Below are 16,341 nucleotides of genomic sequence, written 5' to 3'. Positions count from 1 at the left end.
ATGAAGGGCGGGGTTACTGAATGGCAGAGAGCAATATAGAAATCAGCGGGTCAGAGTCTTATCGGTGTCTGGGTCTCCTGACGAGGCCATATTAGGAGGTCATTGTAGGCTGGTGATTAATCATAGGTATCCTTAAGCAGCCAGGGAAACACGACTCGATCCGTAAATAGACACGAGGAGGAATTCTTTTGTCATCGTCCCAACATGCAACTGCTGGCTGGGGGAACAATGGATGTTGGGTAGAAGACCAGCATCCTCAAGACTAACTATGAATGTAGCAGTATTAAATTGTTTTCATCTGGGAACAATTGGACTAAATTTACTTGCATAATCCTTTTTTTTTTTTGGTATATCGGCGTCCTTTCATACAAACAACATAAACCACGGAAAGTAGCTCAGTAGATCTCCGAAAAACGTTATGCTACGAAAGGGTCTCAGTTACTCAGGGGGCTTAAGCGGTGTCTGTAACGTAATGTGGTGAGTTATCATAGGAAGGGCCACTGTTGCAGTATAAACAGCATGAGATGGTAAGTGGGGGAGTTCTAAATAAAGAACATTGGTTTGTGAGATTATCCAGGCGACGAGTGTGAGGCAACACAGCCTAAAATCTTCAGTCGGAGACATGCCTGAGATTCACTGAAAGGCTGTAATGATGACAAATAACAGTGGGCTGTGCCAGTATGACAGACTCCACTGTAATGCCAAGGTCACAATAGAGTAGCCATCAACCATTAAAAAGCTGGTCCCGAACAGCCCTGTTGACGTGGCTTTGTGTCTTTGAGGACAAAGATAACAGTGTGAAATACCTTCTTAAAACCTTGCACTGATTGAGGAGAACAGCCACAGAGGCTTTGCTTGCATCAAGGATAACAACAGCACATGTTGGCCACACACACACACACACACACACACACACACCAAGCCTGTTTCACATAAATACACTGAGAGTGACAGGTAGACGGCATTCCTCCTTACATTTTTGTACTCCAGATTAGATGCCAGTCTCTTGAGCAAAAAAACTAAGAGAGCATCCTTCAGCGACCTCCCCTCATTTATCTTGTCTCGATTTTTTTTTTTTTTTCCAATTTGAGAACCGGGTGTGTGGTCTTGGTTGATTTGATTTTGATGTACTTGACTGTGTTTAGGGATAGGTTACACAACATTGTTTTCAAGTGAAATGGCTCGGCTGTTCTATTACATAGCAGCATTTGGAAACATGAAAAAGCTAATTTATGAGAATCAATTAGAAGGGCTGTGCGAAGGGAAACAAATCAAACTGAACTATTGTCTTGGCTCTGCAAGTGGGAGGTTTTTTGTTCCCCCTCTGTCACCGAGTGAATATGAATGTCTGTGACTATCGACCAGCCCAAAGTTAGATGGAATACTCCAAAGGATTATAGAAATTGGATGAGAAAAAAAAATGCAAAGAAATAAAACTCCTACAATTTATCTCACCAACCTGCATCGTAGATGTGTACTATAACAGGAACTAGACAGACAGTCCTAAGCACCAACAATCACAGTCCCTTCAAAGGTTAAGAGATAAAAAGAAGGTCAACAACTGCTGACAAGTGCTGAGATTATTTCCGTTCAAATAAGTGAGTGGCCCTCTTACTGACAGCTGGCGTCAGGTCGCCAAATGGAAGCGAGAAATTCTTTGCAGCTGCTAAAGACCAAGTGAAGATATGTCTGATCATAGGTCAAACATCTACTCATTAAAGGAAACATACCTTGTTGATGCTATAGTACATTTACATCATCTCCTTAAAGGAGCCCTCAAAAATAGAGGCGTGTAGCATAGATACTTTTTTTTGGTAGGAATAAGAGCATAATCATATCATTTTGAAAGTTCAAGTGTTAAGCTTCTTTTTTGGTCAGTCTTTAGTGTTCTTCACTTGGGCCAAGACTCAGATGTTCTAAAACTTAATGCTGTTAGTCCTTGACACATATTGTTCTCCTTGTTATGTCGACGTGTGAATTTCTTTTCATTAGCTCTTTGAGACGTGATTGCCACCTCGGGGATCCAAGGACGTGTTTTGTAATGAGATACTAAAGGCCCCCAGAATTTCACACCTTGAGTGTCTGGGGCTTCCCTTTCCTGCCTCCTCTATCAAATGATTATTCTATCTCCAGCAGAAATTAAAATGACAAAGATGTGACAACAACGTCACCAAAAAAACGAGGGGAATCACTCCATAGTGACATTTTTGTCTTATCGAAAAATAGAGCTATAGCTGTGTATACTGCAAAAATAGATCATCTGTTTAACATGTTGGTAAAAGAGATTTCAAAAACAGATTTTAGTTCATCAAAGTATGATGATTAGGCGTACCGATAATTTAACACACAAATCGATTCACTGAAATCTGCCATCATAGCCATTTGGAGAAACAGGCAGACTTTAGCGGGGATTCACTGAGCAGCTGCTTAGGATTATATGTGCTTTATTGTTGACCTTGAAGCCCTGGCAGATGGGATTTCATTAACTCTATTTTAAGATCAGGAGATTTGTGCTCCCCTTTACTTAAACTCGGGCGTCCCGACATCCAAAACTGAAATGAGTGTTGTCTTTTTCCATTCAGATCTAATAACAACTAATAAGAACTGACCCAGGAGTTAGACCCTTGAACCAAAACCTAATGCTCATATTATTGAGAAAGTTGTTATTTTTTAGGTGTGAGGAGCAAAATGCACAATAACTATATACTATGACTTAACTGTCTACAGGTTAAAATAGAAATTACATAATGAGTTGTGGAATTTATTATATCAACAAGGACATGATGTCCTTTTTATTTTATTTTATTACCTTGTAGCCAAATTCCTTCTGTAAAACACAAAGATGATTATGTTATATTGTGATTGGTCAAGTATAACTTGCGTCGGGCCGAAGCCTTGTTCTGTCTACCTCTAAAATAGTCACTTTTCAGGAGACCCCCAAAACACCATGATTATTTCACAGTTAAGATTGCATGAACAAAGACAAAGACAGGAAGCCATTTTCAACAATTTTGACTGGTCAGTAATCTGTATCTATAACACCCACACAAGTCGACTGACTAATATTTGAAAAAATATGAAATGTACCAAATTGTGTTTTTTAGGTTTTTGTTTTTTATTGGGGTTTTTTTTTGGGTGGGGTGTTGTTTTTGAAAGAGAGCTGCGATTTTGGAATTTTGCGAGTAGTCAATCCCATTTTTTTGGGAATATGTTTGTCGATATTCAATTTCATGGCAGTTTGGAGCTTTGTCAGCATTGAGTTAAAAACCATTTCATTGAAAAATTATTATTCTCCAACCTATTGACATGTCCAATACTACATAGGACCAAACAAATATATCAACAGTAAAACTCAAGTATGGCAAGAAAATGACAACTACAGTAGAGGGGTGGTGCAATGCTTGATAAGCTTTTATTAGACACTACAAGTAGTGAATTGTGAGGGGGTGTTGAGGGACGTCACACTGCAAGCAAAAGGTTTTGCTGAAGACTCCAAACTTCACTCATCCTCAAAGCCTTTCTGTTGTACCCGGGGCAAATTGGAGATTGGGGGAACAAAAAAAAAAACAGCTATTAAATCTTCAGATTAGTATTGCTTTAGTTTAGTACCACTAAGCCATGTACAGTATTGAACAATCGACAACAATCACATGAGGTGCTGAAGTAGTAACGAGTTAATTTCAAAGCAGCATAGAAATTAAATGCAGCATGTGTAAAGGTCGGGCAGTGTATCTGCTGCAGGGTGCATCATGCTAACCTTGGGGCCGGCATCACGGCTCTTGGCGCGTAACTTGTTGACCTGAGACTCAGCAATGTCAGCACGCTCTTCAGCCTCGTCCAATTCATGCTGCAGCTTCCGGAACTTTCCCAGATGAACATTAGCCTGCTCCTCCTGTTTTAGATATAGGAAAATAGATGTTTACGGGCTGATTGGTAGGGGAACAAGTGCATGTTTTCCAATAAATGTATTCACTCATACAGCTTCCTCAGTCGCTCTCTTGTAGGCTTTGACTTTCATTTGCAGCTTGTCAACCAAATCTTGGAGACGAGCAAGGTTTTTGCGGTCTTCCTCCGTCTGTCAAAATCAGAGCAAAATTTAGATCATTTCGAAAGAGCGTGTCCCTGTGGTAAAGAGAAGTGCCTTAATCATCAAACCTGATAAGTGAGTTCCTTGATGCGTCGTTCATATTTCCGCACACCCTTCACAGCTTCACTGCTCCTCTTCTGTTCCATTTCCACCTCACTCTCCAGCTCTTTAACCTAATGAAGGACAACTGTCTTTAAAAAAAAATATTTGACTATATAAAAACAAGTTTGAACTATTTGTTGACAATATTATTGCGACAGAAAACAGTATTTTCCAAACATCTTTGTGACATATATTTGCAGGCCCGACTTTATTTTATAAGTTATTGACAGAATTGATGGAGATTGATTACAACGGTAGATGAGCAATTAGTTCATTCATATTCCAGTCTGTGGCATCAGTCCACAAACCAAGACAAGCTCTCTTTTTGTGATGTACAACTACTTACTGTATTAGGATTGGAGGCACTGCTACCTTGTGGGGAACAATAATATTACAACTAATGGCTGCTCAGCTATAGTCAACATGTTTATTTATAAAAAAAATAATCTAAGAGCATTCTAAGATGGGTTTCCCATCCTTGCAAATGAAATATACGTAGATACACAATGAACGAACAAAGCAAAGGCAAAGACGACCTCAGTGACACAAATCAGAAATTGTCTTACACTTACCCTAGCCTCCAGTTTCTGCATTTGTTTCTTCCCTCCCTTCATTGCAATTTGTTCAGCTTCGTCCAAACGGTGCTGCAGGTCTTTGATGGTTTGCTCCATGTTTTTCTTCATACGCTCCAGGTGAGCACTGGTGTCCTGCTCTTTCTTCAGCTCTTCCGCCATCATGGCTGCATCAGTGATGGCCTTCTTGGCCTTCTCTTCAGCATTTCTGCACTCCTGAAGGGCATCTTCTACTTCTGTCTGAAGCTGGGAGGTATCTGCTTCCAGTTTCTTCTTTTGGTTTATCAGAGAAGTATTCTAAATCAACAAAAAGTAATCAAGTGATTATTTAGTAGCAAACAGAAAAATGGAAGATTGGTAGATGTCATGGGTTTCTCTCACTTGTGAGTGCAGCAGCTGCACCCTTTCACTAACATCCAGCAACTCTTGCTCAGCAAGTTTGCGACTTCTCTCAGTTTGCTCGAGAGCAGCTCTCAGTTCTTCCAGCTCAGTTTGAATGAGATTGTTACGTCTCTCCACAATAGCAATGTTCTCTTTAAGATCATCATTGGCTCGGACAGAGTCATCCAGCTGAAGTTGACAATCCTTCATGGGACAACATCAGTCATAATTAGTAGTCTGTCAAATATTTTGCGAAAATGTGTTGCTCCAAGATTACCTTCAGATGTGCATGAACAGATTTGAGTTGTTTCTGAGCCTCAGCTGCCTGCCTGTTGGCTTGACTGAGTTGAATCTCCATTTCATTGAGGTCTCCCTCCATCTTCTTCTTCAAACGAAGGGCTTCGTTCCTGCTTCGACACTCCGCTTCGAGAGAACTCTGCAGGGTGTCGATGGTCCTCTGCAGGTTCCTCTTGCACTGTTCCATCTCCTCTTCTTTCTCAGATATTTTGCGCTCCATCTCTGCCTTGATCTGGTTGAACTCAAGTTGGACTCTCAAAATCTTGCCCTCCTCATGTTCCAAGGAGGCCTATGATGGATGCCAAATTGTTGAATCATTTGTATCATTCGTTGTAAAAACACCACAAAGAAACCCAAATTTAAATGAGCGTGTACCTCGGCTTCCTCGAGACCAGACTGAATTTCACCTTTTTCCTGCTCCAGCTGTTTACGAGCTTTCTCCAACTCATGAATCGCCTTCCCTCCCTCACTAAGTTGCTGAGTGAGGTCAGAAATCTCCTCTATTGAAAGGGATTTGTTTACAATCAATTGGTTATTTACGAACTCATTTATATATCATCTGCGTTGGGAAACTTCCCATATCTTACCCTGTAAATTCTTGTTCTCTCTCTTGACAGTTTCTAGTTGATCAATGGACTCTTCATAGGAATTCTTTAATTTAAAGAGCTCAGTGCTCAAACTTCTGGCATCTTTTTGGGCACCCTCCAGTTCACACTGGGATTCCTCATACTTCTGTTTCCACTCAGACAGAACCTGAGAATTAAGATGAAAAACAAAAATTTTAATCTATACATGTTGCACGAAAAATATATGAACTATTGGAATTCCATGGATTTCTGGATAAATGGGTTATAGAATGTGATTTGATCTTCACAGTTTCAATGAGCTGTTTGTTTATTTTTGTGACTTAGAGCATATTTTGTCACCTTATGGAGAAGTAGAAATTCTATAGAATTCTAAAGGGTTCACATACTTTTCCTTGGAACGGTTTATAGGTCCTCAATGAGCAGAATAAAAAAAAAAGATAGTGGGATAATGTAAAACTGATATATGTACTGACCTTGTCAAAATTTCTCTGCTTCTTGTCCAGAGCAGCAGCAGCCGCGTTTGATCTCTCAACATCCACCATGAGATCTTCAATTTCATTCTGCAGTCTGTGTTTGGTCTTCTCCAGAGAGGAACATTTAGCATTGACTGCTTCCACAGCCTCCTCTGCATCCTGCAGACGCTGAGCTAGCTTCTTCCTGCATTTTGATCCATGGTCCTTAGTTTACTATGACACTCTCTGTGTCACTGTTGGATATACAGTTGTGGTTTTAACTCACTTAGCATCTTCCAGTTCTTCAGTCCTCTGGATGGCATCAGTTTCATACTTGGTCCTCCATTGAGCTACCTCAGCATTGTTCTTGGACATACCACGCTGCAATTCAGCCTTGGCCTCTTGTTCCTCCTCATACTGCTCTCTGAGCAGGTCGCAGTCGTGGCGAGAAGACTGCACAGCGTGGGCTAATGCGTTCTTGGCCTAAAATGAATTGACTGTTTCAAAGTGGTTGCAGACACACATTGACATCATTTAAGTGTTCTGCAGGATTTTCATACCTTTATTTCTTCCTCCAATTGTCGTTTCAGATCATCCAGTTGCTGGTTATAGGAATTCTTTCCTCTTGTCAGCTGGGAAATGAGAGATTCTTTCTCCTCTAGCTGTCTGCAATACTCATCTAGAAAGGTATTGTGCATTTCTTGATTCTGGATTCCAAATTTTCATATCTATATCTCTATTATTTCTTCCTGTATGGTTCTACTGACCGTTCTCAGCTTGGAGCTTTGCTTTTTGTGTGCTGAAGTCATTCAAGGATCTTTGATGTTCTTCACATTTATTCCTGTATTCATTCATTTGATCCTCCAAAGTTCGGTTAGTCTTCTCCAAATAAACCTATGAGAAGAAAATTTACGATCGTTTGTCACTGTTCATTTTGTGAACCAAAAAAAAAAAACCGGTGACAAAAATGCTCTTACCTAACCTTCAGATTCAGGTTAACAGTCTGCTGACAAAATTCTCATCACATTTTTAAGGGTGTATCTAATGTTGAATGTTGCAACTCTGCTAATGTTGCTTCTGGTAATGTCAAAACATGACTTACCTTAGACTTTACAATGTGTTCCATATTGGAGACGACATCATCTAGTTCTAGTCTGAGTTCACTCTTCTCCTTCTCCAGTTTCTGCTTGACTCTCTGCAAGTTGTCAATCTGCTCCCCCAAGTCAGCCACACTGTCAGCTTGTTTCTTTCTCAAAGTGGCCGCAGTGGCTTCATGCTGCAGCGTGGCCTCTTCCAGATCTCGGCGGAGTTTCTGGAACTCAGCCTCCCTCTTCTTGTTCATCTCAATCTGGGCAGATGTTGCTCCACCGGCCTCCTCCAGTCTCTCACTGATCTCCTCCAACTCTCTGGCCAAGTCTGCCCTCTGCTTCTCCACCTTTGCTCGAGCAGCTCGCTCTGCCTCGAGCTCTTCCTCCAGCTCCTCAACACGTGCCTGTTGGTTAATACAAAGAAATATTACATAATAATTTTCAAAACCTTTCACGACTAGTTGTGCAATTTTTACCTGAAGCTCTTTCAACTTTTTCTGTAGCTGCATTATTATGGATTGCTCGTCTTCAATTTTCCCAGTCAGTTGACTAATTTCAAAGTCTTTCCTGAAATACACATAAAGAAGGATTATTAAGGCTTCTTATTCTGTATATTGGTTCAATGGATTTCTACTTTTTCAAACGTTCATCAAGCTGCTGTTTATCATTTTCTAGGTCCATAAGAGTTTCCTGGGTCAACTTTAAGTCTCCCTCAAGCTTCCTCTTTGCTCTCTCAAGGTCCATTCGAACCTTCTTTTCTTGTTCCAGAGACCCTTCGAGCTTAAAGAAATCACAAAAAGAACAGATGTTGATACCTGGCAGTATATTAGTAATTATAAATAATCAATCATTAGAAATACATACATCATCCACTTGCTGCTCGAGTTTTGACTTGGCTTTTGTCAGTGTGTTGACTTTATCTTCTTCACTCTGAAGGTCATCCAACGTTTGCTGATGAGCTTCTTGTAAGGCTTTCTTCTCCTTGGTCAGCTTCGCAATGATTTCCTCCAAAGCTGCCATTTCCTCCGTCAGGTTCTTTACCTATTCATAGAAATATATTTTTAGCTGATACGTGATCATCTTCAGGACATGGACTATCTGGGTTGTACCTTGTTTTCAGTGGCATGTTTCTCCTTCTCCACCTTAGCAAGGGTTAATTCTAAGTCATCAATGTCCTTTTTCAACTCGGAACACTCATCCTCCAGCTTCCTCTTCTTTGCTGTTAATTCAGCATTCATCTCCTCCTCATCTTCCAGTCGTTCGGTTAACTCTTTGGCTTTTGCTTCCATCTGGATTTTGTTTTTAATCAGACCCTCACATCTTTCCTCAGCATCACAAAGATTATCTTCTTCCTGCAAAATGATCATTGTTAATAAAAACAACCTTCATGTATGATTAACATGTTACATATACTGTACTAACTGCTTGAACTTGAAGCTGCAGATCATTCTTCTCTTGAAGAAGGGAAACCATTTTCTCCTCCAATTCTTTTCTTCGTGCTTCAGACTTTGCATAAGCTTCTTTCAACTTCAGGAATTCTTCCTTCATGTTGGCCATTTCCTTTTCTGATTCAGCAGATCTTAAAAGAGGTTTGATCTTGAAGAACAGCTTCATCCAAGGCCAATTCTTGACTCCCATGAATGAACGGATATTCCACTGGATCACTAGTAGAGCATCTCTGGATTTTTTAAGCACAAGTATCGGCTATGTTAATACCATATGAAATAAAACACTAATCCTATTATTACTTAAAGCAAATACCTGCGCTCCACCATCTTCTGGTACTCAATACGAGACAAAAGACCGCGAGATCTCGCTTGAATGCCAGTGATGATTTTGGAGAGACGCTCATCTCTCATTTCCTCAAGTAGACCCAAGAGTCCGGCTTTAAAGAACACCTGTCAATGTCATAACGTACGTACATGAATTTCATTTCTTTCTGATATATAGGAATAATATTCAATGATCCGTAAGAAGCAGAAGAACCAAGAGTCGTACCTTAGTGTGACCAAACTTGTATTGATTGTGATCAATATCCAGTGACGCAAGGAGCTTTTCAGCTCCCTTTCTGCTGTCAATGAACTGTCCCTCAGGAATGGCAGCAGGATTCAAAATGCGATACCTATCAAATTCGGTCCATTTGAGCCATTATTGTATATAAATATATTCTACGTATGTGTATCATATCTATAATACCTCTGTTTGAAATCTCCATAGAGGATCCTGTTGGGGAAGCCCTTCCTGCAGATTCGGATGCCTTCCAGCACACCGTTACAACGAAGCTGGTGCATCACCAGAGGGTTCTCCATGGCTCCAGGAGTCTTGGTCTCATTGGGGATGATGCAACGTACAAAGTGGGGGTGAGTAGACCTCAGGTTGGTCATCAGCTTGTTCAGATTTTCCTAATAATGTGAAGGGATTCATCATGGGTTATACAGTAATCCATACTTTTCATGTCAAATCATTGTTAAAGATTGAGGAAATCCGGAAAAATACCCTATGTAGGGCAGAAACAGTCTGGAAAGATGAACCCTTTCTCTTCTTCTCCTTCTTGCCTTCACCACCTTCAGCCATAGCTGTTCATGGTAGATTAAGACATTATAAAATCACGTTTTAATTTGATCAAATCACAAATGGAATTGCTGGTACCTGAATCTGATCCAGCATAATTAGCAAAGAGTATCCCCAATAATTTGAGGTTAGATTTCTGGTAAAGCCCAACAACAGTCTCATTTAGAGGATCCTTGTTCTTCACCAGCCAGTTGTTGATATTATAATCAACAGTGCCAGCATAGTGCATCAGGGCAAAATGAGCCTCTGGTTTCCCTTTGACTATTCTGGGCTTCTGGAAATTGTTGGATTTCCCTAAGTGGTTGTCGTAGAGCTTAGCTTTAAAGGTTGCATCACTGGCTTTGGGGAACATGCACTCCTCTTCAAGGATGGACATGATACCCATGGGCTGAGGAGAACATTACATTTTAGATTTCAATGTTATGTCTGATCAATCATAGCCTCTCAGAAAAGTGTCTCTCACCTTTTCAATTAGGTCAATACAGGCCTGTAAATCCATTCCAAAATCTATAAAAGTCCATTCAATGCCTTCCTTTTTGTATTCTTCTTGCTCCAGCACAAACATGTGATGGTTGAAAAACTGTTGTAGTTTTTCATTGGTGAAGTTGATACAAAGTTGCTCGAAGGTGTTGAACTGGAATAGAAAGCGAATTAAACTGTACCCAAATGTCATCTTTGTACAAAACAATACAAGGCCAAGCTCACATCAAAGATCTCAAATCCAGCAATATCCAGAACTCCAATGAAGTACTGGCGGGGTTGCTTGGTCTCCAATGACTGGTTGATTCTGACTACCATCCACAGAAACATCTTCTCATAAACAGCCTTGGATAGCGCTCCAACAGCATAATACACCTTCAAGACAGCAATCGAGCAAAACATTATGACAACTTGCACTATCTAATAGAACCCAAAACAGCTGTATCAAGAAAATATCAATCAGACGTATATATTTTTTCCTTCAAAAGACAAAGAACAAGTTGAATGCCGAGATTTCTTACCTGGGCGACATTTTGTCCCTTAGTGACCCACTCATTTCCTACTTTAACTCTTGGATGACAAAGACCTTTGATAAGGTCAGCGGAGTTCAGGCCCATTAGATAAGCTGATTTGTCAGCATCTGAAGACAAAACTCAAAAGAAGTCAAACTTGTGTAAGATTGATCTGACTTGACAAAGGTTTGCTCTGACCTTCAGTGCCATCAGCCTCTGCCTGTTCCTCACGCTGCTTCTGCTTAAACTTCATGTTACCATAGTGCATGATGGCACCCGTCAGCTTGTACACAGAGTTCTTTTCCTCTTGGGTGAAGCCCAACACATCAAATGCATTCTGTCAAAGATAATACAGCATAACTAGATCATTTCTAGGATGTTAACTTGAGACATAAGTAATAACATCCAAAATAAAATAAAAGCCTGACATCTGTTGCCATCAGTTCATCTGCATCGTCAATAGAGGCCACTTGTGTTTCCCCCTGAGAGATGAAGGCGTAATCATAAGGATTGTTTGTGATCAACAGCATTTCTGAATGAGAAGGGGTGTGAGACACGAGCACAAGAGTAAGACAGTTGTAAAGTAAAGTGCATAAAACACAACAATTGGCCTTATAGTGTTTCACCCAAAACTGACCCAGAAGTTCTGGCTTTTTGTTGGACAGAATCTGGTAAAAGATGTGGTAATCACGCTCAGCCTTGAGTTGGAAGGTCACTCGAGATTTCTCCAGAAGGTCTAAAAAGATGTAAAGGGGTCAAATGGGCATTATCAAAGAGATAGCACATGAGAATTATGTGCAGTGTTTTTCTTACATGTTTCAATATCAGCAGAAGCCAATTTTCCTCTGGTATCAAAGTGAATTCGGATGAATTTACCCTGATTCACGGAGTGATGAAATATTTTGTATTTAATAGAATTGCTATGTATTGTTACAAGAAAAAAATATACAAAAAAGACAACTTACAAATCTTGAGGAATTGTCATTCCTAATGGTTTTGGCATTTCCAAAAGCTTCCAGAGCAGGGTTAGCCTGGATGATTTGATCCTCCAGCGTCCCCTGTTGTAAAAGTGTATGAGGGTTTGTTGACTGCATATAAAAAGTTTACACACCCCTGGTTAAACATGAAGTAAATAAACCCTTTTATAGTGTTGTTGCACCATTTGCCATTCACAGACTGCAATCTATTTTAGAAGCCTGGGCTGTGGCATACACTAAAAATTACTTATTTTAGTTTTTTTCTTTTTTTTTTTTTTCCATTAACTAGGAGGTAGCAATAATTATGTCCACATGTGGTGGACAAAATTCCCTTGCCTAACACGGCATTGTCTTTTGTGATATTTTTATATTAACATTGCAATATGTATCTATTTAATAAATGCTGGCTAGGGATCAAACATCTCAAACCTTTGACATAACATTAGTTGTGTACCTTGTCTTTGACATTGGAATCTTTTTTAACACCTGCAGCCGCAATACTTGCAAAATACTGGATGACTCGCTTTGTGTTGACAGTCTTTCCTGCACCGGATTCTCCCCTATAATTACAAAGTGTGCTGTCAGTATACCATACGTACTACATAGCTCTGAAACTCACCATTCATTTTATTGGGAACACATACACTATCTTATGAGATGAAACATATGCTAATAATGCTCAGTTTTGGCTGACTAGTAATGTATTTTCAGGAGGTATTTATTCTGCAGTAAGTTTTATAGTTTTTGAGTGTGATGTTCACAGAGGAAGAGAAGCAAAAAAGGTTTTTTTTTTAATTTTCTGACCCTGTCATGCAGAAACAGTAGTATTAGAAACAGTATTGAAGTTCTATACCACATGAAATTATTGTACAGTACAACTATATTGTTACATGAATAGCTCTATTAGAGTGTCAGTCAAAACTGAGCATTTTAATTGAGTTTTGGTACAGCTTATACATTGGATCAAAATTACTGAAATAATGTTGAGGTCAACATGTTGATACATATGAAGTAAATACTTACGTGATTAAAATTGACTGATTTTCACGATCTACAAAACAGGTTTTAAGAAGTTGTCAGTAATCATATTTGGCCAAAATATTGGCCAAAAGATTTGTAGACAGTTGGTACCTGCCAGCATGTACTGGTAGGCGTTGTCAGAGATGGAGAAGATATGAGGAGGAGCTTCACTCCTTTTCTTTCCCCTGTAGGCAACAACCACCTCTCGGTCGTAGACTGGCAGCCACTTGTAAGGGTTGACAGTCACACAGAACAACCCGGAGTAGGTCTAACAAAAAAAATAAAAATAAAAATTTAATTGCGTGACATCTGAAAATGACAGAAAAATGAATATGATTATCTTACATAGATCATCCATGCCGCGTAACGCTCTTTGAGGTTAAACAGCACAGCGGGCTCGTGGAGGAACGTCAACATCGCCATGTCTTCTATCTTGTCAAATTTTGGAGGATTCTGTTGTAGAATCTCTGAGCTTTTGACGGTCACCGTCTATGGAACATGAATGGTCAAATGTGTACAATGTTTTTTTTTATTTGTTCATTTATTTATTCTTTTAAATCAAGCTTATATTTTTAAGAGTAAATATAGCATTTATAGATTGGCTCAGATAATTTTCTAACTGCTGCTCACTAGTCTGGAGAATAGTTCTTGCTAACAAGAATACACTCGTGAATTTTATCTTTCAAGTATAACTTTAATTTGTCTTTATTTTTAGGCCACTGAAGAAGCATACTGGGAACCACACAGGTCAAACGTCCAAGCATGCTGGGTAATTCATGTACGTGGAGTTTTAAATACTCACCTTCTCACCAAACTATAATTTGTTTCTCATTCTTCTTTTTGTCAATGTTGACAAAATTCAATTTGAGTAGCCATTAAGCTCACTGACCTTTCCATTTTCCGTCTGCACAGTGACACTGTCCCCGTCTCGACTTGTGACGGAAGCCTTTACAAACTCTTCCACCGCATCAGGGACGAAACATTCCTTTTTTATGTCGAAGGTACGAGTGGAAGCCTCCATACGCTCCTTGTCTGACTTCCGCAAGTACGGGGCTGCTGCCCCGTACACAGACATCTCTGCATCCCCCATCGCTTCACTGTAAATGGAGAGAATGAGGACATCACAGATGGCAAATTTTTTCCCCTTCACACACAACTGAATGTTTTCAAAGCGGTACAGAACATGGATGGATGGATGTTAATTAAATAACAAAAATATCAAACAGCAATCATTTCCATTATTTGTAATCATTTTGAGATTTCATTTTTTGTAATTATTACGAGAATTAATAATGGAGTCAAACCATTTAGATTTTGTGTATAATTTACCAGTGCGTCCAACTCAGAGAAAGCCAGAAATCTTGAGAATAAAAACAAAGGACTTCAGCTACAAAGAAAGCAAAAAGAATAGTTAATATTTTTTGTGTATATTTCTAAATTCCTTGTTTGTTTCACTTATATTTAAGCTCATGTCCTAAGAAAAACTCCATTATATCTGATCTTATTTTCTGATCAATAGCAATAGTGTTGTATGGTAAAAAATAAAAATTCGAAAAAGGTAAAAATTGAGCAAACTTACAAGATCCAGGTGAGGAGGACACAGCTGTGCAACCTACAGGGATCAAATTTATAAACCCTGATAACCATGCCTAATAGGCCACCACCCTAACTTACACACACACACACACACACACAAACAGCTCTCCATCACTTGTGACACGACTACAGCTTTCATCATGTTTGGCTGACCCCTCACGGTCAAATAATGTGACTTTTTGGGAACGGCGCCAGGAACTTTCTCCGGCATAACTCATCTATGAGTCATCCAAAGCACACACACTCTCTCTCTCTCTCTCTCCCCACTATCTTTGTTTTGACCACGTTTGTCAATCAACTCTTCAGGGAAATCATTTTTTCCAAGTGAGGCTGAGACAGAATGGAGGCCTATGATGATGCCTATGAGAACGGACACACAGTGTGCATGCATAAATAGTGTACCCTCCATGTCCCCCCCATTGAGTAAATTATCTTCCAAACGCTACCAATACAATTACCCCCCTCTGCAATAAATAATTTCACTGCCACGTACCTCACTTCCTACTGTTTGTGGATGCTTCGGCTTGAATTAAGGCCACTGAAGAACATTGCATTGCGTTTTTTATTATTTTTATTGAAATTACATTGGCACTCTATCTTTTGGGAAAAAAAATGTCAGTCACCATAAAAAGCAGAAAAGTGACAGCAATTATCAAAACATGGAAATGATGTGGCCCAAATTGATTTATTTTTTTTCTCGCAGGTCGCCAAATCCCTGACTCTATTCTCATCAGTGAGAGAGGATGTGGGAGTAAATGTTGACACTTTTTCAGTGCTTTCCAGAGCGAGTGTTGTGTTAAATTGACTTGTCAATCACCTCGCTCTGACAGCACTATGACAGATTTGAGAGGTCGGCCCAAATCAGTAATGGCATCATGCCCTTTTATTATACACAAAGTGCAGGCTTTCCTTCCTTGTTACTGTTTACATATTGGTCGCTGCTGACAGTTCTTCTGTCATCAACTGTAATCCTCCTCACACTGATGAAATATATATAACTCATGGACATACTTAAAAGAAATAAATCCTGAATGATGCACATTTTAAAATGTGCTACTGTCGAATGTCGGGCATGTCCAAGAGCAGCTGAAAGAAAATATTGACACTCATTTGGGCAGCTGTAATACTTAATAAACAGTAAATTCAATTACCAACTTGGTCATTTATGTATGATATCAATTGTCTGTGTCTCTTTGCAAAGTCATCAAGTCTTGTTCAGAAAAATGCAAAAAGTTATAACATCCTTCAATGTATATTTTGATTGTTAAGACGTTTTATTAGTTGTATTAAAACTAGGCTGAGCGTTTCAAACTAGGGTTTCAAACTAGAGTTAGTGTTTCAAACTAGGGTTAGGGTTTCAAAATTATGTCAAAAACATGTTTTTTTAGAAATACTTGGAATATGAAAAGATAAAATAAAGAATATTATCAAGATATTTAAAAAAAAAACATCCTCACATTTAGACCAAACGTCACTGTCCAACTCATCAATATACTGCTAGAGATTTATAGTTGAGTGTTGTAGCTCAATGGTTGGTCTTGTTTGTAATTGTTGACTTTTGCAACGAACAAATCTTATCCCAGTTGCATAGTGGGTAGTAAGGAAGTCGCATTCCGAGA

At 39.4% G+C, this 16,341-nt stretch overlaps 1 protein-coding gene across 1 annotated transcript; it reads right to left on the bottom strand.

The window, feature by feature from the left end:
• Positions 1-3,383: 3,383 nt before the first annotated feature.
• On the bottom strand, positions 3,384-14,496 carry LOC147046377 (myosin-7-like). Its single transcript, XM_085930390.1, has 38 exons — positions 14,456-14,496; positions 14,016-14,223; positions 13,472-13,615; positions 13,238-13,394; positions 13,130-13,157; positions 12,561-12,666; positions 12,095-12,217; positions 11,943-12,006; positions 11,767-11,865; positions 11,558-11,661; positions 11,328-11,466; positions 11,139-11,257; positions 10,843-10,992; positions 10,601-10,771; positions 10,216-10,525; positions 10,063-10,142; positions 9,763-9,968; positions 9,565-9,688; positions 9,328-9,464; positions 8,989-9,244; positions 8,676-8,918; positions 8,431-8,607; positions 8,201-8,346; positions 8,043-8,133; positions 7,581-7,970; positions 7,246-7,372; positions 7,039-7,157; positions 6,765-6,961; positions 6,500-6,683; positions 6,027-6,192; positions 5,815-5,939; positions 5,420-5,728; positions 5,143-5,346; positions 4,762-5,058; positions 4,156-4,260; positions 3,980-4,075; positions 3,758-3,892; positions 3,384-3,520 (listed from the first exon to the last, which is right to left on the bottom strand). The coding sequence occupies exons 2-38, from the start codon at positions 14,214-14,216 to the stop codon at positions 3,500-3,502; spliced, it is 5,850 nt and encodes a 1,949-aa protein (XP_085786516.1). The 5' UTR covers positions 14,217-14,223; positions 14,456-14,496; the 3' UTR covers positions 3,384-3,499.
• Positions 14,497-16,341: the final 1,845 nt, after the last annotated feature.

Source organism: Syngnathus leptorhynchus, chromosome 14 (assembly GCF_054491065.1).
Source record: "Syngnathus leptorhynchus isolate UIUO chromosome 14, UIUO_Slep, whole genome shotgun sequence".
Lineage (NCBI taxonomy): Eukaryota > Metazoa > Chordata > Actinopteri > Syngnathiformes > Syngnathidae > Syngnathus > Syngnathus leptorhynchus.
This window is presented reverse-complemented; position numbering and strand designations above follow the sequence as displayed.

Excerpts from the sequence above, each read along its gene's own strand:
- LOC147046377 (XM_085930390.1), bottom strand. The coding sequence starts at position 14,216 with ATGGGGGATGCAGAGATGTCTGTGTACGGGGCAGCAGCCCCGTACTTG. Across the intron at positions 13,158-13,237 it reads CTACCAGTACATGCTGGCAG|ATCGTGAAAATCAGTCAATT; the intron begins GTACCAACTGTC and ends CCTGTTTTGTAG. Across the intron at positions 10,526-10,600 it reads GTATTGACCTAATTGAAAAG|CCCATGGGTATCATGTCCAT; the intron begins GTGAGAGACACT and ends TGTTCTCCTCAG.